Consider the following 26,439-nt stretch of genomic DNA (forward strand, 5'->3'; position numbering starts at 1 on the left):
TCCAGTGTGCCATTGTAATGGGAGGTTCGACTCCAGTAAGAGAGAATCAGTAGGACTCAATAATGCAGAAAAATGCAACTTATCGACCAAACAAAGCCAATACATCAAACAATTATATATACATATATGCCTTGTTTAGTCTTTTATTTCTGAATACAGTTTAGTCAACAACAGAATTCTTGAATCTTTCTTACAAAATATTACTTGGATTAGAAGATGGTAATAGAAAATCCTATAAACATGTTGTTGTTGTTAAATTGTTCAGATATTATATTTCAATAGGAAAATATTCCATACCCATCATAGAAATAAAACGGTTTATAAAGAATTGCCTGCAGCAGAAGATTGTAAATACTTACCTCCCCTGCTGCTTGTACTGCCTAACGTTGGTCTATTGATGAGTAATCATCCTCAGAAGTCTCCTAGGTAACCAACATGTCCAGGAGTGTCAATCCTGTGTGCCCCTTTTGCGCTCAGTGGTTTCTCCGATGTGACGTGAAGGCTGCTGGGAGAAATCACCTAGCACTGCAGGGAACCAGGCTATCCCAAGAGACTTCAGAGGATGAATCTTTAGCAAATGAGTAGTGTCTGGTGACATCAGAAGTAGGACATGTAAATATTCATACTCTGATTTTGTGGGCAATTTTTTTTTGGACAGTTTACTTCTAACAAGAGGATCGATTTACCCAAACTGAAAATATACGCATTTCCCTCCATAAGCCCTTTCAATGGTAAATAATAATTTAAGGATAAAGCTTACATCTACATAACTATTACACATACTCAGTAAATATAAAAAAAAAAAAAAAAAAGTGGTTATACTTACTATTTTAATAATAATGATAATAATATAGTTTCTAAATGTTGGATGTAAAATAAATTAAATACAGTTTATTTAGATGAATGCTTGGTTTAATAACTTATAAAATGAGTGATACATTATGTTTTAAGTTTGACTTTTTTTTGTATCCTATTTCTGTGCTACTCCACAAGGACATCGAAATTTCCCTGGCACAATGCAGCATTGCTTTCAGGTGCATATAGCTTGCGGGGGGGGGGGGGTATTGGGTGCGGGGAGCCATCCCTGCCGGGAGCACACTTATAAGCAAATAAAATCCTATGTACACAGGCTACAACAGCCAAAGTTTCACAATTCTTTTGTAACAATGTACAAGAAACACAGAGAAAAATAGGAATCATGGCAACCTTAGACAACCTTATGCTAACGCCAAGCCCACCCCTAGGCAAGCAAGGAGTGACCTTACCTGTCCAAAAGTACTGAACGCTAAAATGGTCACCCCATCCCTAATACTTCTCACCCAAAGAGAGTAGATTGTACAAAGATGCACAGCTATTATTCTAATTCAGAACCTACTTCTTTGTAAAGAATTAAAAACTCTCAACAAAGTTTTCACACCTTTTTTAAAAAATACATAATGAAAAGTTCTATGAAATAGTTTCCTTTATTTTTAATAAATACAAAGCTTAGCTAAATTATTCAGTCTGTGCCATTTATGCTCCTTGTGGAATATCAGAATTTCTATTCATTCATAGTTTAGAATAAATATAATTCACAGGAACCCTAAGCATTTCAAGCAACCAATTAAACATTTAGTTTTTTTTTTTACAGCGCAGTGAAGCTTATTATTTATGCAGCTTTAAACCAAAGTGGAGCCTCAAGGGAAACCTATCCAGTGACAAATTAATACCTTGGAGAACAGAGCTGAATGGTGGCAATGAACTCATTTGTTCCCCCAATAATAAAGAATGACTTTTGCTTTACCACATGAATGACTGTTGCCATGGCAACCCAGACTTACCTCATTGCTTCTCTGAGTGCTCCTCGTTCTCCAAGAGTCGTATGTTTGATGTCATCAAAATTATTTTCCAGTTTCTCACAATTCTGCAAAAAACATATTTCTGATTATTATAAACTAGTCTGGCAATTTAATATACAATTTTGATTCAATAGACCAACTACATGTACTATGTGACAATATTTGTAAAACTGAAGTCACATACAAGATAACAAAATGGAATACTAACAGTTTATGTAGTATATCACAGTACAGCACCACCTGTTGTGTAGGAGGTCTATGTTCATTTTAATAGGCGGAGAGCAACAAGTATTAGAAATTGTTAACTGCAACAGCCATTTGGTAAAGAAATATACATTAAATAAGGCTTATAGAAAACTGATTTTTTTAATGTCCTGATTAGGTCCTTAAAATAGCTGCATTTAATGTGAATATGGAATACTTTAAAATTAGCTGCATTTAATGTGAAAGACATACTTTAACTAGGACCCTTTATGAGCAAGTGTCCTGGTAAGGACCCTAGAATTCATGGGAAGAAAAAATAATGTGTGAGAATGCTCATCCATTTCATATTAAGTGGGCAAAACATTAAAACATTTGAGATAAAACATAGCACATAATAGTACAATTGTGCTTAAAAGTGTCATTATGCATATATCAATTAGGGGATTTTAGAATCACTATGTAAGACTATGCTTGGCTTTTAGATAAAATTCAGTTTATTTCCCAGCATAAAAGGAGTAACTTGAACAATAGCAAAATGTAATCTGAAAAACGGCTTCTCTTCAGCATGAGCAAATGTCAACAACAGGGCTTAGCAGCTAGGAGAGAGTTCAGAGTCAGTTGCATCTTTTTTTTTTTTTTTTTTTTAACAATTTTTTAAAACTTATGTGCAAATAAGTACAAACAATGCCTAGTAGGTGAAATATAGCAAACCGTAAAAGATGGTAAGGGGGAAAAAGAATAAGGAATCCTTATAAAGTTATGAAAAAATTAAAAGTTGCAGTACACAGGGTTACAGTATAATACAGAGAAGAAAACAGAGAAAGGTGTCTGGCAACTTTTCTGTCCAATTAATTCAAGCTTTTACAATTAGTGGGTATTTATCCTTCAAACGGCTAACAATTTTTCATACACAAAATTGGTTTTAACCAATGCAATAGTTTTTGAAAGACTAGGTGCTAAATGCCATTTCCAGTGCCCGGTAATCGTTGTTCTAACAGCTAATAATATGTGGGTGATGACAGTGTGGAAATATGAAGGGAACCTGTCTATTCCCAGATTTAATATGCCTTGGAAATGATACCTCGTCCTCCTCCTCCTCCTGTGCCACATCCTCTTTCATCATCGCCCAAAGTGTTTTTTTCAAGGAGGCATAGAAGTGGGATAGTTAAGCTGAGAACGGCGTCATCGGCACTGGCCATGTTGGTGGAGTACTCGAAACAGCACAACAAGGCACAAAGGTCTCGCATTGAGGCCCAGTTATTGGTGGTGAAGTGGTGCTGTTCCACAGAGCGACTCACGCGTGCGTGCTGCAGCTGAAACTCCACTATGGCCTGCTGCTGCGCGCACAGTCTGGCCAGCATGTGCAAGGTGGAGTCCCACCTTGTGGGCACGTCACATATGAGGCGGTGAGTGGGAAGGCCGAAGTTACGCTGCATTGCTGACAGAGGAGCAGCAGGAGGGTGAGAACGCCGAAAGTGCGCACAGATGACCCGCACTTTCTGCAGCAGCTCTGACATATCGGGGTCATTTCTAAGGAACCTCTGCACCACCAAATTCAGCACATGCACCAGGCAAGGGATGTGTGTCAAACCAGCTAGGCCCAGAGCTAGGCACACCACCAGGCCGGGCTTGAGGCTCACTGGCACCAACCACTCATCGGTCTGCTGTTCAATGCCCCTCCACAACTCCTGCGTGGTGTGGGCTTTTTCCCCCAAACAGGCAAGTTTTAAAACTGCCTGCTGTCGTTTACCCCTGGCTGCGCTGAAGTTGGTGGTGGTGAGGAGGCAGAGTAGGAGGAGTTAGGAACAGGAGGCAAACTGAAGCACCCTGCATTCCTTGGTGGTGGAAGGACATGCGCCAAACTGCTATCCGCCTCAGGCCCAGCCGCCACTGCATTTACCCAGTGTGCTGTTAGGGAGATATAACGTCCCTGACCGTGCTTACTGGTCCACGTATCCGTAGTTAGGTGGACCTTGCCGCAGATGGCGTTACGCAGTGCACACCTGATTTTGTCACCCACTTGGTTGTGCAGGGAAGGGATGGCTTGCCTGGAAAAGTAGTGGCGGCTGGGCACAGCGTACTGTGGGACAGCCACCACCATAAGGCTTTTAAAACTGTGCGTCTCCACCAGACGGAATGACAGCATTTCAAAGGCCAGGAATTTGGAAATGCTGGCATTCAGGGCCAGGGATCGCGGGTGGGTAGGGGGGTACTTCCTCTTCCGCTCCAGTGTTTGGGAGATAGGAAGCTGAACGCTTCCACGGGACATTGTGGAGATGGTTGTTGGTGACCCAGGTGGTGGTGTTGCTGGCAGATCCTCTGTTTGCGGGGTGGCAGGTGCCACTGTCACTACAGACGTGGATGAAGAGGCCGAGAGTGCAGCAGAAGAGGAAGCAGGAGGAGCCAGAGACCTTTCTTGGTTTTTGAGGTGTCTACTCCACTGCAGCTAGTGCTTTGCAATTAGATGCCTGGTCATGCAGGTTGTGCTCAGGTTGAGAAGGTTTATGCCTCACTTCAGGCTCTGATTGCATAGCTTGCAAACCACTCGTGTCCTGTCATCAGCACATTGTCAGAAGAACTGCCATGCTAGGGAACTCCTTTGAGCTGGCTTTGGTGTGCTCGGTCCCTTGCTGCGTTGGGCAGTAGCAGGCATAGTTTCTAGGGCACGGCCGCTCTGCTTTTGCACCCTGCTCCCTCTTCTACTGTGCTGGTGGCTCTGTGCGACCACTGCCTCTTCCTCCAAACTACTCAGGTCACCTGCATGACATACATTCCATGTGGGGTCGAGGACCTCATCGTCCTCCACATCATCTTCCACCCAGTCTTCACCCCTGCCCTCTTTGTCAGTCTCCACAATTCGGAATTCCACAGCAGTTGGCACCTGTGTTTCGTCATCATCCGAGATGCGCAGCGATGGTCCTCCCATGTACTCATCTTGAGACATAAGTGGTTGGGCATCGGTGCACTCAATCTCTTCCACTTCTGGGGCAGGGCTAGGTGGATGGCCCTGGGAAACCATGCTAACAGAGTCATCAAAAAGAAGAAGAGACTTCTGCATGACTTGGGGCTCAGACTGCTTGCCTGATTTGCAAGGGGAGGTTAGGTGAAAGATTGATAGACATCGGCTGTAGGTGCCAACTCTGACCTTTCAGCAATAGACTGGGTGGGAGACAATGTGAAGGAACCGGAGGCACTGTCAGAAACCCAATCTACTATCGCCTGTACTTGCTCTACATTTGTAGAAGTGCATTAGGCCCTGCCAAATACTGCTGCAGGTTCTGTTGCCTACTCACACCTGAGGAAGGTGTTTCACTTGTGCGTGTAGCTGGCACAGATCAACCACATCCTCTCCTTGCAACAGGAGCTCCACCAGCAGCACAACGACACAGGCCACGTCCCTTATTTGACCTTCTCCTCATATTTCTCTAATTGGGGATCTTCCCCTAAATGGGTGTATATTGAAAAGCAGAATAGAACAAAAGTATCCAACGGGTGTATCTCACAGTAACATATGCAGACTAGGCCGCAATTTAATTTTTTTCCCTAAATGGGTTTTTATTGAAAAGCGGAATAGAACAACAGTATCCAACGGGTGTATCTCACAGTAATGTATGAATGAAAATGTTTTATTTTTCCCTTTAATTGGTGCTTTTTGAATAGCAGATTAGAACAGCAGTGTCTGAACGCTGTATGTCACAGTAAAATATGAAGGAAAATAATTTTTTTTATTTTAAAATCCAGATTAAGCAGACACATATGCACTAAGCTTGCATTACATGGCGGCTACACGCCGCACACCTAACAGACTGATAAAAGGTTTTTTTTTTTTCCTCCCTCCTCCTCACTGGGCTCAGGCCAGGGCAAAAAGATTGTGCACTGCACCCCCACACAATAAAATCGATGTAGATCGCTGTCTGATTAAAGAAGATTCTTCCTATTCTTTCCCTGAAAGCAATCTCCAGCCTGCCCCTACAATAATCTCCTATCTCTCCCTCAGCAGTTTCAGGAACCTCTCCCTACAGTAGTTAGAGCAGAGTGATGTGCGGCGCTATGTGACTCCAGCTTATATAGAGGCTGGGTCACATGCTGCACTGGCCAATCACAGAGCCATGCCTTTAGTAGGCTGTGATGGCTTCTAAGGGCACGCTTGTTGATTGGCTGCCCTGCAGCTGTTGAAACCACGCCATTAAAACTGCGCCAAAACATGACATAAATTTCTGAACAATGGACTGTATCCCGAACATACAGTAAAATGTTCGGGTCCGTGTCCGGGTACCGAACACCAAAAAGTCTGGTACGATCCTGAACAATACAGTCAGTGTTCGCTCAACCCTAACTAGAATCAATATCTTCCCCTAGTGAAAACACCACGCACATTACATAAAAATACAGGCTAGGCACACAGTTAACCTTCTAAATTGACCGATATGTTTAACTTCTTCCCAGCCAGTGTCATTAGTACAGCGACAGTGCACATTTTTTTAACACTGATCACTGTATAAGGCCTGGTTTACACCTATGTATTTTTGGTGCTTTTTGCAGAAATGCACTACAGTTCATTTAACATGGTTTCCTAGGGGACATTTTGTGGGTTTCTTGCCAAGTTTTAGTATAGTAACGATATGGGCCTTAGTATTTCTGGTGGAAAGGATAACATCATGGCCACTTTTTGATATAGGATGTTAAGAAATTGGGTAAAAATATTCTGGAACAGTTTATAGTTCTGACTAGTGAACTCGTCTGAACCAGGAGATTTGCTTTTGGGCAAATAATTCATAATTTTAGCTGTCTCTGAGTATAAAAGGAGCATTGAGACTTTGAAACTGTGTCTCGGTAAGTTTGGGTAGCTACAGGTTAACGAAAATGTTGGATATGTCTTATTCAAAGAGAGAGCTGAGTGTTGTGAAAGACATTGTGCAGATTATAGAGATAACTATATTAGTCTGCAAAGGAACCTGCAAAGGCCTTAGGATTGTGAGTTTACTAGTTGGATGTAGGGGGATAAGGGATTTTAGCCTTAGTGCATGGTGTAGTGACTCTCCTAGCAAGGTATTTCCCAGCTCTGTTGCCATTAGCATAGTAGTTGAGTTTCAAAGCATGTTAATATGAGTCATTCTCATAATCTGCACGAGAGCCGAGGAAGTCCCCTAATTAGGTGAGATCTTGTTCTTGGTCTTTAAGTATGGGTTTTCTTTAAGAGGTGCTTGAGTTTTTGGTTTCTGGGCCATTTAGCTCTAGCACATAATTGAAAAATTATGCCTCTAAACAGCTATTTCACAACATCCCCCCCTGGACTGTCAGAACCTGCTACTAATACTCTTCCTAGCCAGTTAATCCCATAGTGACCTCAAAGGGTCCACAGCTTGTAATACGAACATATTTTCTGTCTAGCACTTATTCCTTAAGGTCTTGTACAATATAAAGGTAGATGGGATGCGGAAGTGTGTTACTGGTGGGACCCTAATTTTGGTAAGCTTAAAAATAGTGGAGTTTACCTTAATTGCAACTGACATTTTGTTGTGATTTCTACCTTTTCAGCAAAAACACACAGACAACCCCATTGTCAAGCAATCCTTAAAACTTTGGGAAGCTATCAGAGTTATTAGGAGGTGGCTTGAGTTTTTGGTTTTGAAGCCATTTAGTTCTAGCACATATTTGAAGAATGATGCCTCTAAACAGCTATCTCAACATTCCCCTCTGGACTTTCAGAACCTGCTATAAATACTTTTCCTAGCCAGTTAATCCCATAGTGACCTTTAAACCTTTAATGAGAGCTTACTTTCTGTCTAGCACTTATTCTTTAAGGTCCTGTACAATATACAGGTAGGTAAGGTGTGGAAGGGTGTTACTGGTGGGACTCTAATTTGGGTAAGCTTAAAAATAGTGGAGTTTACCTTTATTGCAACTAACATTTTATTATAGTTCATAGTTCAAAACACAGACAACCCCATTGTCAAACAATCCTTAAAACTTTTAAAAGCTATCAAATATTGAAGAAACTAGCCTCCCCACCTCTTGTATTACCAAATATATTCTGTTTTTTCCTTAGTTTTGATGAACCACAGAGATATCAGCTTTGGGCAGCAGATGATCTAAGGCTTAAAATAAACTACTTTTCACCTAATTGCATCCCAAATTTTGAATTTTCACAGAAAAATCATAAAGCTGCCCTCATCTGGGATTTTTTATATTTATAAATTAAAAGGTATATGTCAACTCCACAAACTCAAATCCCCACCCCTTCATTACCCAAAGGCTTGCCCCTTTTTTAAAGAGGTCTGTCTATAGGACCCCCAAGTGAAAGGGTGTTTGGGTCACCACAGAGAGATCGGTTATCTGCATTTCACATAGGATTTCTGACAAGGTGTGGACTCATCCGCCCTATGTGCTCCTCGTGAACACAATGTGCATATGGCCATTGGGGATTTGAGTGAACCGCCGGTACTAACATTAATACCCTGACAACGTGTGGAGGGACTTGTATTCTCTCAAGTCCATATACTTGTTGCACATTCAAACTACAGAGCTGCACAGTCAGACTGCATGAATATAAGGTATCCTTTGCCATACAAACAGCCACGTTTGCAGTATACCTTCTGTGAGGAGACAACTAAAAGGACGCTTTTTGCTCCATACTCCCTCTAGGGATACACAGGTGGTGAATGCACGGTTATGTGTATATAAACTTCCCTGAAGAAGGAATTAGATGAACAAAAATTCCGAAACATGCTGGAGGATACACTTCCCTGCTTCATGAACCCCTAATGTATTATCCCTATCAGGATATGTATATGGAATGTTATTTTAAAGTCTAAATATGTTATTTTTTGTATTTTGTTGAATTTTAATATAAATCAATAAATGTTGAAATTTTATATATTCTTTTCTATACCTTTCATTACTACACTTACCATATCCAGCCCTTCCACTCAAATTCCCCAGGGACACCTATAGTTGTTTCTTTCACAAACTTTGGAAAAGGAATACCAATGGAAGAACAGGTCAAGCAGAAAATGTTGTGTTAAATGAAAACTTTCAACTATACTACTTGAATCCATGCATAAATCCCTCAGCTTCTGGACACCATGGAAAATGCACTACATGCCTCCAACCTTGACCAAACATTACTATTAAAAGACCCCTGAAAAAATGTTTCCAATAGCCCTACACCACCCTGGACCTGGCTGCCCCCCTTCCTTCTATTTTTTTCCCTCCCACCCACATTTTTTTTTCTATTTATCCTTTTCTTTCCCCTTTTTCATTTTCTTTGTGGGCACAAATGACTCTTTTAATCTATTCCAACCTATTGCTTGTAGGTCTACTATCTTATGTTATCAGGCTTACAAATGTAGTTAAAGCAGAGATCCACCCAAAAGGTGAAGCTCCGCTTGTTTGCTTCCTCCCCCCTCTGCTACCACATTTGGCACCTTTTGTTTGGCGCCTGAGTTTACTGCTGTAAACTCAGCCAGAAGTTCAGCCCCCCCCTCCTCCTTGGCCTGCCACCGGGCCATTCACAAAGCGCAGCGGACTTCGCACATGCACTGTAGGGAACCAACTGTGGAGCCGCAAGGCTTCACTGCCGATTTCCATTAGCCAAGCAGCACCCGAGAGTCAACTGAAGAATTGGCTCGGGTGAAGACACAGCTGTATTTGTTGACAGGTAAGTGTACTAATATTAAAAGTCAGCCACGACAGCATTTGTAGTTGCTGACTTATTTTTTTTTCTGAAGGAACCTGGAGCTCCCCTTTAATGCGGATTCTTGAAAAAAAAGTTTTATGAGTGCCATACTTATAATCTATGTTTCCAACCGCTGTTGCCTGTTTTTTCTGTTAACAAAGGACATTTAACCTAGGAGTTAGTGTGCTTTGTTGAATTCCTCAAAATAAAAACAATTTAAACAGGAAAAACGTCAATTCATTAAAAAAATAAAACAACAACTAGTGTAAGTTCCCAACTGGTTTATCAGATTCTTAAAATTCCCTGGATGGCAATATTTAGACTGGGGGTAGGAGGTGCAGCACAGGGAGCCAATCAGTCTTGCTTTGTGTACATAGGCTGACAAAGAACCTACTAATAGGAAGGAGACTGCATCATAACCAAGAGATAACCTCATTAGTCTGCTGCTTCTCCTTCAATGTCCAGTCACAGACTGAGGGAGGTACAAGCCCTAGCAGAGAAAAGTGAGGTGTCCAGGCTGACTTTGCTATCTCACAGGGCTGTATAAATATCAGGAATAAATGTATAGCTATAGCAAGTTGAACAGCACCTTTATATGTACTGTGTATTTGGCTCATCATCAATGTATTTTGAATTTTGCCAAGCCGAAAGGGATTCAACTTTAAAAGGGAACAAAAAGCATCCAATATGATACAAACTGAAGCATTTTATTATTTTACAGTAAAGCTGTAGAAGGGAAGAGAAAAAGTTATCCAGTAAAAGGAACTTTTATATCATCATAAATCTCCAAATCTTCACATGCATCATGGAAGAACATTCTTAAAGAATCACACACACACAAATAACAAAAAAGAGCAGGGTAGCATACTTTTAGCAGCTGAAATCTGATCTGGGCCACGCATTACAACAATGAAGCAAGATATTATGCAATGAATATAACAATATTTTTTAGAAAATGCTTTGAATATCTGTCTTTGATCATGCATTCTTTGGAAAGAACTGCCAACCAAATTTGTGAAAGCTGTTCCATGGCCTATGAAATGAGAAATACAGTCTCTTGAGCTTCAGTATGATGTGACATGTCTTTGATAAGTAGGGGGAAAGGATTCAGTGTACTGTATGCATCTTAAACACAAGAAATCACCTTAGCAGCTTGGCCTCTGAACGTTAATCCTTCAAGAAATTCTATTGTGAGAAACCAAAGCAGGTGCTTTTCCTTGGATCATTTTACACTTCTCGAAAATTCTTTTAAGAAATACAAATCTAGGCTGGATTACATCTGTCTTCCGTGTGTGGCTTTAAACGTTCTGAAAATAAATTCAGCTGCACTAATAGGAATGGGTTTTTGTGAATCGCTTTGTCCCTCCTAACACAAAACATTATTTTAAAGCATTTACTACTCAAGCAGCAGTGAAGTATTTAAGCACTTCATGCTTTTCCATAGGCACTAGAAGAGTTTAGATATTCTGATTGCATCCACTTGTGTCTGTACAGCACAACACATTTCAAATCTGCATAACACAAGTACATAAGCAGTACTCTGTCAATGAACACAGAGACCACAACATCATACTGTATATTTATGTACCTAACAGGTTTGAATATAAATGTATCTTTATTTAAATGAACCAGAGAACACTGCACATACTGTATTATATTTGTCTTAGACTGCACTCATACTAATGCAGCCTGGGAATGCCTGCACAGTTGCATGACTGAGCACATGGTCATGAAATGTTCAAAAAAGCAGGTCATACTTTCAGTGCCATTCATTGTTAATGGCACCCCAAAAGCAGCAAGCAGACATGCACAGAAAAATGCATGGCAAGTGCACCAAAACACTTGGTTAAAAAATATGCAAAGCTTGTTTCTAAAAAAAAAAAAAAAAAAGATGCATGACTTAATTTGTCGCATGTAGGGCAACCTTTCGAAATGAATGGTCTGTCCTAGGTGCGTAGCATGACAACCCACAAAAATAAAAATAAAAAATGCATATGCACAATGCTTGATGACGTGCATCATAGTGTGAGTAGGGCCCTAAGCGGAACATACAGAAACTATATATATATATATATATATATATATATATATATATATATATATATATATATGTATATAGTATTTACATTAGCTTCTCTTGAATTTTGTTTCCTTTCTAAAAAAAGGCTACATTTTCAAAATAGGCCATAAAAGTTGTGTTTAAAACACAATCCTTTTTCTAGGCCCAGATATAGATTGTTATATGTCATAAAGTGATTCTAAAGGCTGAAGGTTTTTCACCTCAACCACTTCCCGACCGCCCGCCTCCTGGCTCGGCTGCGCAAAACGACGTAGTACTACGTTGGACGCACGCATTGTGCTGGGGGGGCGAGCGTGTGCCGCCGGCAGCGCACCTTTACTAGGCAGCAGGGATGCCAATGTCCACGGGGCCAGTGGCTGCAATTTCTGCCGGGCACCTGAGAGAGCGGGGATCGATCACTGGTGCCCGGTCAGCTGTGTTCACGGGAGTGGTGCTGGGAGCAAGTGTGCCACAGGCGACACGCTCCAGCCCTCACTAGGCAGCAGGAATGCTGAGAGAGAACACCGGTCGGCTGTTGTAAAAACAGCCGACCGTTCTTCTCTCTGAAATTATCACATTTTAGCACTGATTACTGTAGTAATGTCATTTGTCCCCCCAAAAGTGTCAAAAAGGTCAGTTAGGGGTCCGATCTGTCCGCCGCAATGACCCAGTCCTGCTAAAAATCGCAGATCGCTGCCATTACTAGTAAAAAAATAAAAAATAATTGAAAAGACATAAATCTTTCCCCTAGTTTGTAGATGCAATTTAGTAATGAAAACGGTATTATAAGTAGTAATCAGCATGGATTCATGAAAAATCGTTCGTGCCAAACCAATCTATTAACCTTCTACGATGAAGTGAGCTGCCACTTAGATAAAGGTAAGCCTGTGGATGTGGTGTATCTGGACTTTGCAAAGGCCTTTGACACCGTTCCCCACAAACGCTTACTGTACAAACTAAGGAAGGTAGGTATGGACCATAAGGTGAATACCTGGATAGAGAACTGGCTCCAGGGGAAAGTACAGAGGGTGGTGATTAATGGGGAGTACTCGGATTGGGCGGGTGTGGAAAGTGGGGTCCCCCAGGGTTCTGTCCTGGGACCAATCCTGTTTAATTTATTCATAAATGATCTAGAGGAGGGGATATCTAGTACAATCTCAGTATTTGCAGATGATACTAAATTAGGCTTGCCAATATCTTCTATGCAGGATGTGGAAATCTTGCAAGCAGACCTGAACAAAATAACGGGGTGGGCAACTACATGGCAGACGAGGTTTAATGTTGAAAAATGTAAAGTAATGCACTTGGGGGCCAGAAACCAGAAAGCAAGCTACTCACTAGGGGGGGGAACCTCTGGGTGAGTCTAGGATGGAAAGGGACCTGGGGGTACTGGTAGACAACAGGCTTGGCAGTGGCATGCAATGCCAAGCCGCCGCAAGCAAAGCCAACAGAATACTGGGTTGTATAAAAAAGGGGATTCACTCCAGAAATAAAGAGATTATTCGTCCACTCTACAAGACTCTGGTCCGGCCACATCTGGAGTATGCTGTCCAGTTCTGGGCACCGGTCCTCAGGAAGGATGTGCTGGAACTGGAGAAAGTCCAGAGAAGGGCAACAAAAATAATTAGGGGAATGGAGGACATCAGCTATGAGGAAAGACTACAAGCACTGAACTTATTCTCTCTGGAGAAGAGACGATTGAGGGGGGATATGATATCAATGTACAAATACTGTACTGGCGACCCTAGCATAAGGAACAAACTATTCAGAGAAAGGAGATACAATAAGACACGTGGCCACTCACTAAAACTTGAGGAAAGGCGGTTTAACCTTAAAGTGCGTAAGGGGTTCTTCACTGTAAGAGCGGTAAGGATGTGGAATTCTCTTCCACAAGCAGTCGTATCAGCAGGGAGCATTGATAGTTTCAAAAAACTATTAGATGGACACCTTAAAGACCACAACATACAGGGGTATACAATGTACGGTTAAAAGCAAACACACACACACATCATAGGTTGAACTGGATGGACTGATGTCTTTTTTCAACCTCACTAACTATGTAACTATGTAACTATGCAATAACTTTTCCGCAAACGAATCAAAATTAGCTTATTGCGATTTTTTTTAACAAAAATATATAGCAGAATACAAATTGGCCTAAAAGGAGGAAAACATTTGATTTTTGATTATTTGGGAATGTTATATAGCAGAATGTGAAAAATATTGTTTTTTTTTTTTTTCAGAATTGTCACTCACACTAAAAATCTCACAGGTGATCAAATACCACCAAAAGAAAGCTCTATTTGTGGGGAAAAAATGAACATCAAATTTATTTCGGTAGTGGTGTCAATAACAATGTATGGAAACTCTCATTTTGGTGGCCTTTTGTGAAAGTTCACAAAATCACACAATTTTGCCCATGTTCATGTGCTACTATAGTGTGATTGCAGCCCTATGATAGTGACAGTGGTGTTTGCTGTAACACAAGATTTACAACACAAGTTCTCAAGTAATGCTATGTGTACATCAGTGAAAAATTAACTGGGTAAATAGTTTTAGCCATTTCAAAATATATGGGATTGTTTTGAAATATGTAAATACAATTAGGGGTGCAGATAATTATACATATGCATGCAAAAGGTACAACCTTGAATATGTAAACCAGGGAGTAAAAAAAGTATTTTATAAAAAGTTAACATTTTAATAAGGTTCAGTAACATTGCTCTACAATGTTATATTAAAGCTAAGAGTAAAATAAAAAATTATGACAGATATCTGACTTGTCAGTGTAAAATGTTGACAGTTTCATGAAAAGCTAAAGTAAGATTTACCTTAAAGTGGTTGTAAACCCTCACATATACCCAGTGAAGTGAACAGCCTCAGATGATACACAGAGATGAAACAAATCCTCCTACATAGATTGCACTTTTATCTGCAGTCTTCTCTACATTTATCTGCAGTCTTCTCTTCCCTACACCCCTTCAAAAGGGCAGAAACATGTTAAGATCTTTCTTCGTCTGTCAGGGGCACAGAAGAGGGGGCAGAGAGGATGCAGTTACAGTGTGTGAGCGCTGATTGAAGGAATGGAACACCACCCTTCCCCTTTACACAGCGGATGAACTGTGTTGTGAATAATCAAATGTGCCAAGCTCCCTCCCTGACACAATTTTATTTCATGTGTCAGGAAAACTTCTCAGACGTGTGTCATGCTGGTAACAGAGAAACGAAGCACCAGAGAGAAATTACATCTAGAGCTTTGGAGATAGACAAGTAAACAATACAGCTATATGTGCTTAGTACAGGTACATGCAGTATATGGCACTGTGTTCCGACAGAGGGACAGGGACTTCTCATCCTAGAACAAAATTGAGTCTGGCTCAGCCATTCACAGGAGTGAGGAACATGACTGTATAGGGATAGGAACATGACTGTATAGGGTTACAGACCATTTTACTATCTGCAAATATAATTTTGCAAATATAATTTTACACAGGAGTGGCTGCATTGTAACCGTAGCTTCTGTTATGTAATACATAGCAATTTACGGATGTAATTTTGCTTTTGAGGAGCAAGGAGTAAAAATATATGCTAAGATCCTTTTTAAGTGTGTATCTCTTACATCTAAAATCCTCAGGCGGTGAAGGGTTTTTAGATATTCTTTAAAACAATCACATTATAATTTATAGTTATTTTCATGTACTGACACCAACTTACCAACAAATATTTAATGGATGGAAGAAAAAAAAAATCATGATTTGCCCTGTATAAGCCTCTATATGATTTTTTAAACACAAGCTACGCAAAAGCCATGTACATTTTTCCTAATAATTTCCAGTATATGCATATTACAGAGTATAGCTTCATTGCAGACACTATGCATACCACCAGTCGTACTTTCAGAAAACAACTGCAAAGGCTAAAAAGTAATATTTAGGAAATCTAACAAAATTCCATGCATATGTTAGCATATGCTTCACTTGTCTGCAGAAGCATCTTTTAAGTCTATTTTTATCTCTGTAGGTGTTAAACATCAAAAGTATGAATCAATACACTGAAACAGAGAAAAAAATAAAGCAAAGACCTTTTTCTTGCCATAAAGGAAAAAAACACAGCTTTGTAGCTGCCCCATGTGACTTGAAGCCTATGCCAAGATTACATTCTTCCAGACATCCAGGCGCATTGTGAGTGTTTATTTACCATTAGAAAATGAAGAGAGTTTAAATGGGTTGCAACTTCCTTTGGCCTTCATATGAGGTTAGATCATGTTTTATATAGACACTTACAGCAGAACCCAAATCTGATTGACTTTGAGTAGCTACTCACAGCCCCACAGTACTCCCAGTTTGGCACAAAAAATGATGTATGCTTTCACTTCTAGAGGAATGCTTGAATGTAGTAGGAAAGGACATGTGTCACCCATCAGGCATGACCCTTCTGGAGTCTGCAGGGCCCAGCACAAAGAGACATTCTTTTTTCACTGTTTTCCCTTTAGTAAGGAACAATAGTGATAAAAACGTGTCTTTATGTGCTGGGCCCTGCACTTTCTCCACAGCTCATGGGCTGTCTTCCTCCATCTGCAATTTCACATCTCCCCAATGGCCCACAATAGCTTGTATAAAGTACTCGAAACCCATACTTGAGTAAAAGTACAAGTGCTCGATCAAAAAGTGACTTGAGTAGAAGTGGAAGTGCTCGATCAAAAAGTGACTTGAGTAGAAGTACTAAAGTATTCAACATTTTTTGTACTTAAGTATTGCAAGTAGTTTTTTTTTTAATTTTGCTACTCAAGTACTGAAAGTAAAAGTACCAGTAGTTTTGAAAAAAAAAAATGCTACTCAAGTACTGAAAGTAAAAGTACAAGTACTGTGTTATGTAGTTATTAAAGAAAGAAGTCAAAGGTTTGAACATCATATTGTTTTTTATTATTTCAAATGTAGCTTTTATTTATACATACCGTAGCATTTATTTTCGTATGCACTGATAATACACATGTTTTGAGCTTCATGAAACCTGCCATCTACTGTTCTGGCAGTGGTAATTCTTATAATTGTAACGAGTAACTATGCAGCACAAAAAAAAATATCGGAGTAGAAGTATTGAAATCATTGAGAAAATGTAGTGAAGTAAAAGTGGAAGTAGGAGAAAAAAATTCTACTCTAGGAAAGTACAGATACCGCATTTCGGTACTTAAGTACAGTAGTGAAGTAGTTCTACTTAGTTACTATACATCTTTGCTTCTCTGGTGGCTCTCCCCACACTGTCAGCAGTAGCTTCTCTGCACATTCTACTTCATCCCACCATAACTTTTTTTTCTCTCCTTCTCTGCCCTAGTGATGAGCTAAGGGTTGGTACCCTAACTTTTCCATTGGTGATGCTTTAAAAGCGCTTACAGGTCATCAGTTAACCATATTAATGTTCAAAGAATTATTACTCTCACTCCAGCAGGAAAGGCAGTATGTAAAGTGTAGCAAAATAGATATTTTTGTATGAAGGTGCCTCTGATGGGTGAGTTATGTATGTATGTATGTACATGGGCGCACAGGGGCTCAAGCTTGTTTTTTTTTTAAAAGGAGATTTCAAGTGTTTGAGTGTCACTTTATTTACAGTTTTTTTTTTTTTTTTCACTTAACTTTATTGTTATCACATAGAGGATTAGATAGCATGTTAACTGTGTCAAATTCTCCTTCATGAGAAATCAGAGCTCTGTTCGACCCCTGACCACTCAATAGAGTGCAGATTACACTTAATTTGCTTCTTACTTAGTCACAACTCCCAACTGTGACAGTAAAGGGCCATACACATTATAAGATTTTCTGAAGACTTTTTCCTTCAGATTTACCTTTTCTATGTAGTGCAAGGGCCTGCCAGATTTCATACAAATTGAAAGTGTTTAGGTTTGACCTCATATTATCTGTTTTTGGTAAATCGAAAGGAAAAAATCTTCAGAAAATCTTATAGTGTGTATGGCCCATTAGTATCAGAAATAGCTAAATTTTTGTAGTTTCTGAATTCTTTCTAGTTTGGGTAGATTAGTATGCAGACATTCACTGGTCTCCCTCCCCTCTACCCAGAAACACCTGCAATGCGGGTCCTGAGCATGCAGGTGAAATAGTAAAGGCTAGAAAACAATGCAAAGGAGTACCACTTCCAATGGATAGTGGGAGTGATTGTGTGGCTGTACAGCTACCTAATGCTTCTATATGAAAACCAACAATTAGCATTAATGTACATTCATGTATGACTGTCTGTAAACCTTCCCCATGCTGTCAATGTGTGACATACAGTTTGTGATGATAGTATCAGTGACCACATACACTGGCAATGCATATTTTGTTGTGGAATTCTTTTTTTTTTCTTTTACAATTATCTTGGCCTAAATACAGCAACAGCCCCCAATCTGAGTAATTTCAGGTAGTTTAGCAGTGAAATGTGCTTTCTAATCAAACGGTAATAGGCCCCATTCAACCAACAAATAGAAATTGGCCTCATTAAGCATTAAGAGACTGGAGATGATACAAAAGTGTGAAAGTATCCAGCATAAAAACTTATCTGTTTGAATTATCTCTCTGAATTAGCTGTAATGTACTAAAGAAAAAGAATACAGGCAGGTGTTTTGCTACCAGAAGCAAGAGACCTCATATAACCCAGCACTGTAAAATTTGCCAGTAGCAGGACAATTTTATATAGCAAAGTTAGATCGAAATTTACTAGAGACAAAGAGCACAGGTTGGGGCTTTACTACAAAAAATAAATATTTTAAATGTAAGTTTAATTTTAAGAATTCAATTTTTCTTACAATTCCAGTTTGTGGAAGAACTGGCATTATGTGCAAATCCAAGAACAATACATTTATTTGCACATATGCACTCATTTATTAATAATGTCTGCAACCATTATGCAGCCTGTATTCATACAGAAGCTACTGTCAAACTCTTGATACACAGGAAAGGACCTAGTTGCCAAACAATTACATGGGACACCAATTCTCTCCTGGTGTAATCTGCAGGGCTCTTCTAACAGTTTGACAGCCAGTTCTTTGAAGTGCTGACAGCAGGAGAGGCTCCCGTACCTGCTGTTCCCCCCTTCCCTACTATAACTCTTTATGTGCGAGTGTCTCTTGCCATTGTATCAGCTCAACTCTGCCGGTAAATAAAATCATATAGGGTTTAAAGACCACCATCTTGAGCAAAATGTTGAAAATTAATGCTTTTATTAAGATTCCAAGTAAACGTATAAAATGTTAAGGAAGATGACAATGTCATAGGGCAGACTGAAGCAAGGCACAAAGTACTTTACTTCTCAAACTGCAAAAAACTTCAAAAGTCGACTTTTACCAGCGATTGGCTCTGTCCAAAGAAATCATTATATAGTGTTAAGAGCACAAATGTGCAGTCTTCTATGTTAATTCCAATTTGTCTCCTATTAGGCAGGCATTTTAAGTCATGTAGCAGATAGGGTTGAGCGGACACCTAGATGTCCGTGTTCGACGGGTTCGGCCGAACTTTAAAAAAAAGTCCGGGTCCGTGTCCCGGACTTTTACCGAACTTTTCCCGGACACCGAACCCCATTGAAGTCAATGGGGACCCGAACTTTAAGGCACTAAAATGGCTCTAAAACACCAAAGGAAAGGGCTAGAGTGCTGCAAATGGCAGCAAAACGTAATTAAGAGCATGGCAAGTGCTCTGCAAACAAATGTGGATAGGGAAATAACTTAAAACAACAAAAAAAAACAGAAAAATAAAACAATGTTCTTCTTCATCTCTGAAGGACGAGGCCCATATGGAGTAGGAGGGAGGTTGAGGTGGTGGTGGATGTGGCGGTGACATAGGCGTGCGCACAGGGTGTGCTGGGTGTGCCTGGGCACACCCTAATCACCTAGGGCCAGTGAGGAGATGGGAAAGATCTCCCTGGGACCTGCTCTGCTCTATTTCTCCTTGCCTACAGGTACATGGCCCCGATACATTACTCTCCCTGCTGGCAAACACATGCATGTGTATTTCAACTTTGGGGTGCACACCTTAATGCAATAGGCTGCGCACACCTATGGGCGGTGTAGGTGGAAGCGGCGGTGGAGGAGGACCAGGGCCGGATTAACAGCATCATGGGCTTGGTGCTGAGGATTTTGAAGGGCCTTAGGGCCGTGCCTTGCCATGCACCCAGAGGAGGAAGGGTGCAGCCATGCATGCCTAATTCAACATGGGATGCTGTCTCTGAAGCCCATAAACACATCCATGCATCGCCAACTGTCCCTCCTTGTCCGGCCTTCACGCTGTGTGGGGAGGTTCTGAGGGTGCTGCCTGGGGAAGCGAGCATAGAAGCCAGACTTCTGTGTTTACAAGTGACAGAAGAGCGGTAACAGTGAATATGGCCAACCCGGGGCCTATATAAAAGGTAGGGGCCTGGAGCTGCAGCTCCAATAGCCCCTACATTAATCTGGCCCTGAGGAGGAGGACGAGGTAGCCAACACTGCTTCTTTTCACAAATTTTAAATGAGGGTACACCCCAAAAGAGTGAGAAAGAGCAAAAATGGAACAATGGGTGGGTAAGGTCGGTATCCATTGCTATTCTGCATAAGGTACGGAAAAGTCCCGTGGGATCCATGCCTGGTTCATTTTAATGAACGTGAGCTTGTCCACATTGTCTCTGGACAGGCGGCTGCGCTTGTCTGTTATAACGCCCCCAGCCGTGCTAAATACCCGTTCAGATAATACACTGGCTGCAGGGCACGCCAGCACCTCCAAGGCGTAAAGGGCAAGCTCAAGCCATGTGCCCAATTTGGAGACCCAGAAGTTGAAGGGGGCAGACCCGTCATTCACTACATGTAGGCGTGTGCACACATACTGCTCCACCATGTTGGTAAAATGCTGCCTCCTGCTAAGACGTTCCATCTGAGCTGCTGGTGCTGCTGTTTGTTGTGGCGTGCTGACAAAGCTTTTCCACATTTCGGCCATGCTAACCCTGCCTTCTGAGGTGCTGGCGGTGCCCTGGTTGCGTTGGCGACCTCCTCCTCCTCCTCCTCTGCCTTGTGCTTCCACTGTGGCCCCGCTGTCAGATGGGAATGCCAGCAGCATGGCGTCTACCAGCGTGCGCTTGTACTCGCGCATCTTGCGATCGCGCTCCAGTGAGTGAATTAAGGACGGTACGTTGTCCTTGTAACGGGGATCCAGCAGCGTGGCCACCCAGTAATCAGCACAAGTTAGAATGTGGGCAACTCGGCGGTCGTTGTGGAGACACTGCAGCATGTAATCGCTCATGTGTGCCAGGCTGCCCAGAGGCGACGAAAGGCTGTCCTCTGTGGGAGGTGTATCGTCCGTGTCCTCTGTATCCCCCCAGCCACGCACCAGTGATGGCCATGAGCTGGCCTGGGTGCCACCCTGCTGTGAACATGGTTCCATCTCCTCCTCCAGCTCCTCCTCCTCCTCATCCTCCTCATCCTCCAGAACTGTGCCCCTGCTGGACAATTGCGTCCCTGGCGTTTGCGTGTGCAGGAACCCACCCTCGGAGCCCCTTGCGAATGACTGCCCTGAAAGCCTTGGAAATGTTACCTCTTCATCCTCCTCCTCCTCCTCATCCTGTGCCACATCCTCTTCCATCATCGCCCGAATTGTTTTTTCAAGGAGGCATAGAAGTGGGATAGTTAAGCTGAGAACGGCGTCATTGCCACTGGCCATGTTGGTGGAGTACTCAAAACAGCGCAACAAGGCACACAGGTCTCGCATGGAGGCCCAGTTAAATTAAATAGCGGAATAGAAAATATGATCCAAAAAAAGTGTATGTATATCACACGTACACAACCACACTGGGCCCCAATTACTATTGTTTGTACCCCTAAAAGGCTAGATGAGGAGTAGGGGGAGTATGGAACAGGCAGCACCCTCAAACCTTCAGAAGTATGAGATGAACCCCAACAACTTGGAAAGGTGGATCTCTCTCACACGTACCGACACAGACTATCCCGCAATTCAATTGATCCTCAAAGGTTTTTATTGAATAGCGGAATAGGAAATATGATCAAAAAAAGTGTATGTATCTCGCACGTACACAACCACACTAGGCCCCAATTACTATTGTTTGTACCCCTAAAAGGCTAGATGAGGAGTAGGGGGGGTATGGAACAGGCAGCACCCTCAAACCTTCAGAAGTATGAGATGAACCCCAACAACTTGGAAAGGTGGATCTCTCTCACACGTACCGACACAGACTATCCCCCAATTTAACTGATCCCCAAAGGTTTTTGATTAAATAGCGGAATAGAAAATATGATCCCAAAAAAGTGTATGTATATCACACGTACACAACCACACTGGGCCCCAATTACTATTGTTTGTACCCCTAAAAGGCTAGATGAGGAGTAGGGGGAGTATGGAACAGGCAGCACCCTCAAACCTTCAGAAGTATGAGATGAACCCCAACAACTTGGAAAGGTGGATCTCTCTCACACGTACCAACACAGACTATCCCCCAATTTAACTGATCCCCAAAGGTTTTTGATTAAATAGCGGAATAGAAAATATGATCCAAAAAAAGTGTATGTATATCACACGTACACAACCACACTGGGCCCCAATTACTATTGTTTGTACCCCTAAAAGGCTAGATGAGGAGTAGGGGGAGTATGGAACAGGCAGCACCCTCAAACCTTCAGAAGTATGAGATGAACCCCAACAACTTGGAAAGGTGGATCTCTCTCACACGTACCAACACAGACTATCCCCCAATTTAACTGATCCCCAAAGGTTTTTGATTAAATAGCGGAATAGAAAATATGATCCAAAAAAAGTGTATGTATATCACACGTACACAACCACACTAGGCCCCAATTACTATTGTTTGTACCCCTAAAAGGCTAGATGAGGAGTAGGGGGAGTATGGAACAGGCAGCACCCTCAAACCTTCAGAAGTATGAGATGAACCCCAACAACTTGGAAAGGTGGATCTCTCTCACACGTACCGACACAGACTATCCCGCAATTCAATTGATCCTCAAAGGTTTTTATTGAATAGCGGAATAGGAAATATGATCAAAAAAAGTGTATGTATCTCGCACGTACACAACCACACTAGGCCCCAATTACTATTGTTTGTACCCCTAAAAGGCTAGATGAGGAGTAGGGGGGGTATGGAACAGGCAGCACCCTCAAACCTTCAGAAGTATGAGATGAACCCCAACAACTTGGAAAGGTGGATCTCTCTCACACGTACCGACACAGACTATCCCCCAATTTAACTGATCCCCAAAGGTTTTTGATTAAATAGCGGAATAGAAAATATGATCCCAAAAAAGTGTATGTATATCACACGTACACAACCACACTGGGCCCCAATTACTATTGTTTGTACCCCTAAAAGGCTAGATGAGGAGTAGGGGGAGTATGGAACAGGCAGCACCCTCAAACCTTCAGAAGTATGAGATGAACCCCAACAACTTGGAAAGGTGGATCTCTCTCACACGTACCAACACAGACTATCCCCCAATTTAACTGATCCCCAAAGGTTTTTGATTAAATAGCGGAATAGAAAATATGATCCAAAAAAAGTGTATGTATATCACACGTACACAACCACACTAGGCCCCAATTACTATTGTTTGTACCCCTAAAAGGCTAGATGAGGAGTAGGGGGAGTATGGAACAGGCAGCACCCTCAAACCTTCAGAAGTATGAGATGAACCCCAACAACTTGGAAAGGTGGATCTCTCTCACACGTACCGACACAGACTATCCCGCAATTCAATTGATCCTCAAAGGTTTTTATTGAATAGCGGAATAGGAAATATGATCAAAAAAAGTGTATGTATCTCGCACGTACACAACCACACTAGGCCCCAATTACTATTGTTTGTACCCCTAAAAGGCTAGATGAGGAGTAGGGGGGGTATGGAACAGGCAGCACCCTCAAACCTTCAGAAGTATGAGATGAACCCCAACAACTTGGAAAGGTGGATCTCTCTCACACGTACCGACACAGACTATCCCGCAATTCAATTGATCCTCAAAGGTTTTTATTGAATAGCGGAATAGGAAATATGATCAAAAAAAGTGTATGTATCTCGCACGTACACAACCACACTAGGCCCCAATTACTATTGTTTGTACCCCTAAAAGGCTAGGAGTAGGGGGAGTATGGAACAGGCAGCACCCTCAAACCTTCAGAAGTATGAGATGAACCCCAACAACTTGGAAAGGTGGATCTCTCTCACACGTACCAACACAGACTATCCCCCAATTTAACTGATCCCCAAAGGTTTTTGATTAAATAGCGGAATAGAAAATATGATCCCAAAAAAGTGTATGTATATCACACGTACACAACCACACTAGGCCCCAATTACTATTGTTTGTACCCCTAAAAGGCTAGGAGTAGGGGGAGTATGGAACAGGCAGCACCCTCAAACCTTCAGAAGTATGAGATGAACCCCAACAACTTGGAAAGGTGGATCTCTCTCACACGTACCAACACAGACTATCCCCCAATTTAACTGATCCCCAAAGGTTTTTGATTAAATAGCGGAATAGAAAATATGATCCCAAAAAAGTGTATGTATATCACACGTACACAACCACACTAGGCCCCAATTACTATTGTTTGTACCCCTAAAAGGCTAGGAGTAGGGGGAGTATGGAACAGGCAGCACCCTCAAACCTTCAGAAGTATGAGATGAACCCCAACAACTTGGAAAGGTGGATCTCTCTCACACGTACCAACACAGACTATCCCCCAATTTAACTGATCCCCAAAGGTTTTTGATTAAATAGCGGAATAGAAAATATGATCCAAAAAAAGTGTATGTATATCACACGTACACAACCACACTAGGCCCCAATTACTATTGTTTGTACCCCTAAAAGGCTAGATGAGGAGTAGGGGGAGTATGGAACAGGCAGCACCCTCAAACCTTCAGAAGTATGAGATGAACCCCAACAACTTGGAAAGGTGGATCTCTCTCACACGTACCGACACAGACTATCCCGCAATTCAATTGATCCTCAAAGGTTTTTATTGAATAGCGGAATAGGAAATATGATCAAAAAAAGTGTATGTATCTCGCACGTACACAACCACACTAGGCCCCAATTACTATTGTTTGTACCCCTAAAAGGCTAGATGAGGAGTAGGGGGGGTATGGAACAGGCAGCACCCTCAAACCTTCAGAAGTATGAGATGAACCCCAACAACTTGGAAAGGTGGATCTCTCTCACACGTACCGACACAGACTATCCCCCAATTTAACTGATCCCCAAAGGTTTTTGATTAAATAGCGGAATAGAAAATATGATCCCAAAAAAGTGTATGTATATCACACGTACACAACCACACTGGGCCCCAATTACTATTGTTTGTACCCCTAAAAGGCTAGATGAGGAGTAGGGGGAGTATGGAACAGGCAGCACCCTCAAACCTTCAGAAGTATGAGATGAACCCCAACAACTTGGAAAGGTGGATCTCTCTCACACGTACCAACACAGACTATCCCCCAATTTAACTGATCCCCAAAGGTTTTTGATTAAATAGCGGAATAGAAAATATGATCCAAAAAAAGTGTATGTATATCACACGTACACAACCACACTAGGCCCCAATTACTATTGTTTGTACCCCTAAAAGGCTAGATGAGGAGTAGGGGGAGTATGGAACAGGCAGCACCCTCAAACCTTCAGAAGTATGAGATGAACCCCAACAACTTGGAAAGGTGGATCTCTCTCACACGTACCGACACAGACTATCCCGCAATTCAATTGATCCTCAAAGGTTTTTATTGAATAGCGGAATAGGAAATATGATCAAAAAAAGTGTATGTATCTCGCACGTACACAACCACACTAGGCCCCAATTACTATTGTTTGTACCCCTAAAAGGCTAGGAGTAGGGGGAGTATGGAACAGGCAGCACCCTCAAACCTTCAGAAGTATGAGATGAACCCCAACAACTTGGAAAGGTGGATCTCTCTCACACGTACCAACACAGACTATCCCCCAATTTAACTGATCCCCAAAGGTTTTTGATTAAATAGCGGAATAGAAAATATGATCCCAAAAAAGTGTATGTATATCACACGTACACAACCACACTAGGCCCCAATTACTATTGTTTGTACCCCTAAAAGGCTAGGAGTAGGGGGAGTATGGAACAGGCAGCACCCTCAAACCTTCAGAAGTATGAGATGAACCCCAACAACTTGGAAAGGTGGATCTCTCTCACACGTACCAACACAGACTATCCCCCAATTTAACTGATCCCCAAAGGTTTTTGATTAAATAGCGGAATAGAAAATATGATCCCAAAAAAGTGTATGTATATCACACGTACACAACCACACTAGGCCCCAATTACTATTGTTTGTACCCCTAAAAGGCTAGGAGTAGGGGGAGTATGGAACAGGCAGCACCCTCAAACCTTCAGAAGTATGAGATGAACCCCAACAACTTGGAAAGGTGGATCTCTCTCACACGTACCAACACAGACTATCCCCCAATTTAACTGATCCCCAAAGGTTTTTGATTAAATAGCGGAATAGAAAATATGATCCCAAAAAAGTGTATGTATATCACACGTACACAACCACACTAGGCCCCAATTACTATTGTTTGTACCCCTAAAAGGCTAGGAGTAGGGGGAGTATGGAACAGGCAGCACCCTCAAACCTTCAGAAGTATGAGATG

General features: G+C 41.7%; 1 protein-coding gene across 1 annotated transcript in view; it reads right to left on the reverse strand.

Moving 5' to 3' along the window:
- DPYD (dihydropyrimidine dehydrogenase) overlaps positions 1–26,439 on the reverse strand; it is a 1,764,026-nt gene that overhangs the window by 1,459,480 nt on the left and 278,107 nt on the right. Inside the window, exon 3 of the mRNA XM_082264968.1 lies at positions 1,821–1,903. Coding sequence (XP_082121094.1) covers positions 1,821–1,903 — 83 coding nt within the window. The remainder of the gene's footprint in view (positions 1–1,820; positions 1,904–26,439) is intronic.

This window comes from Pelophylax lessonae (genome assembly GCF_965119305.1).
Source record: "Pelophylax lessonae genome assembly, chromosome: 8".
NCBI classification, from domain to species: domain Eukaryota; kingdom Metazoa; phylum Chordata; class Amphibia; order Anura; family Ranidae; genus Pelophylax; species Pelophylax lessonae.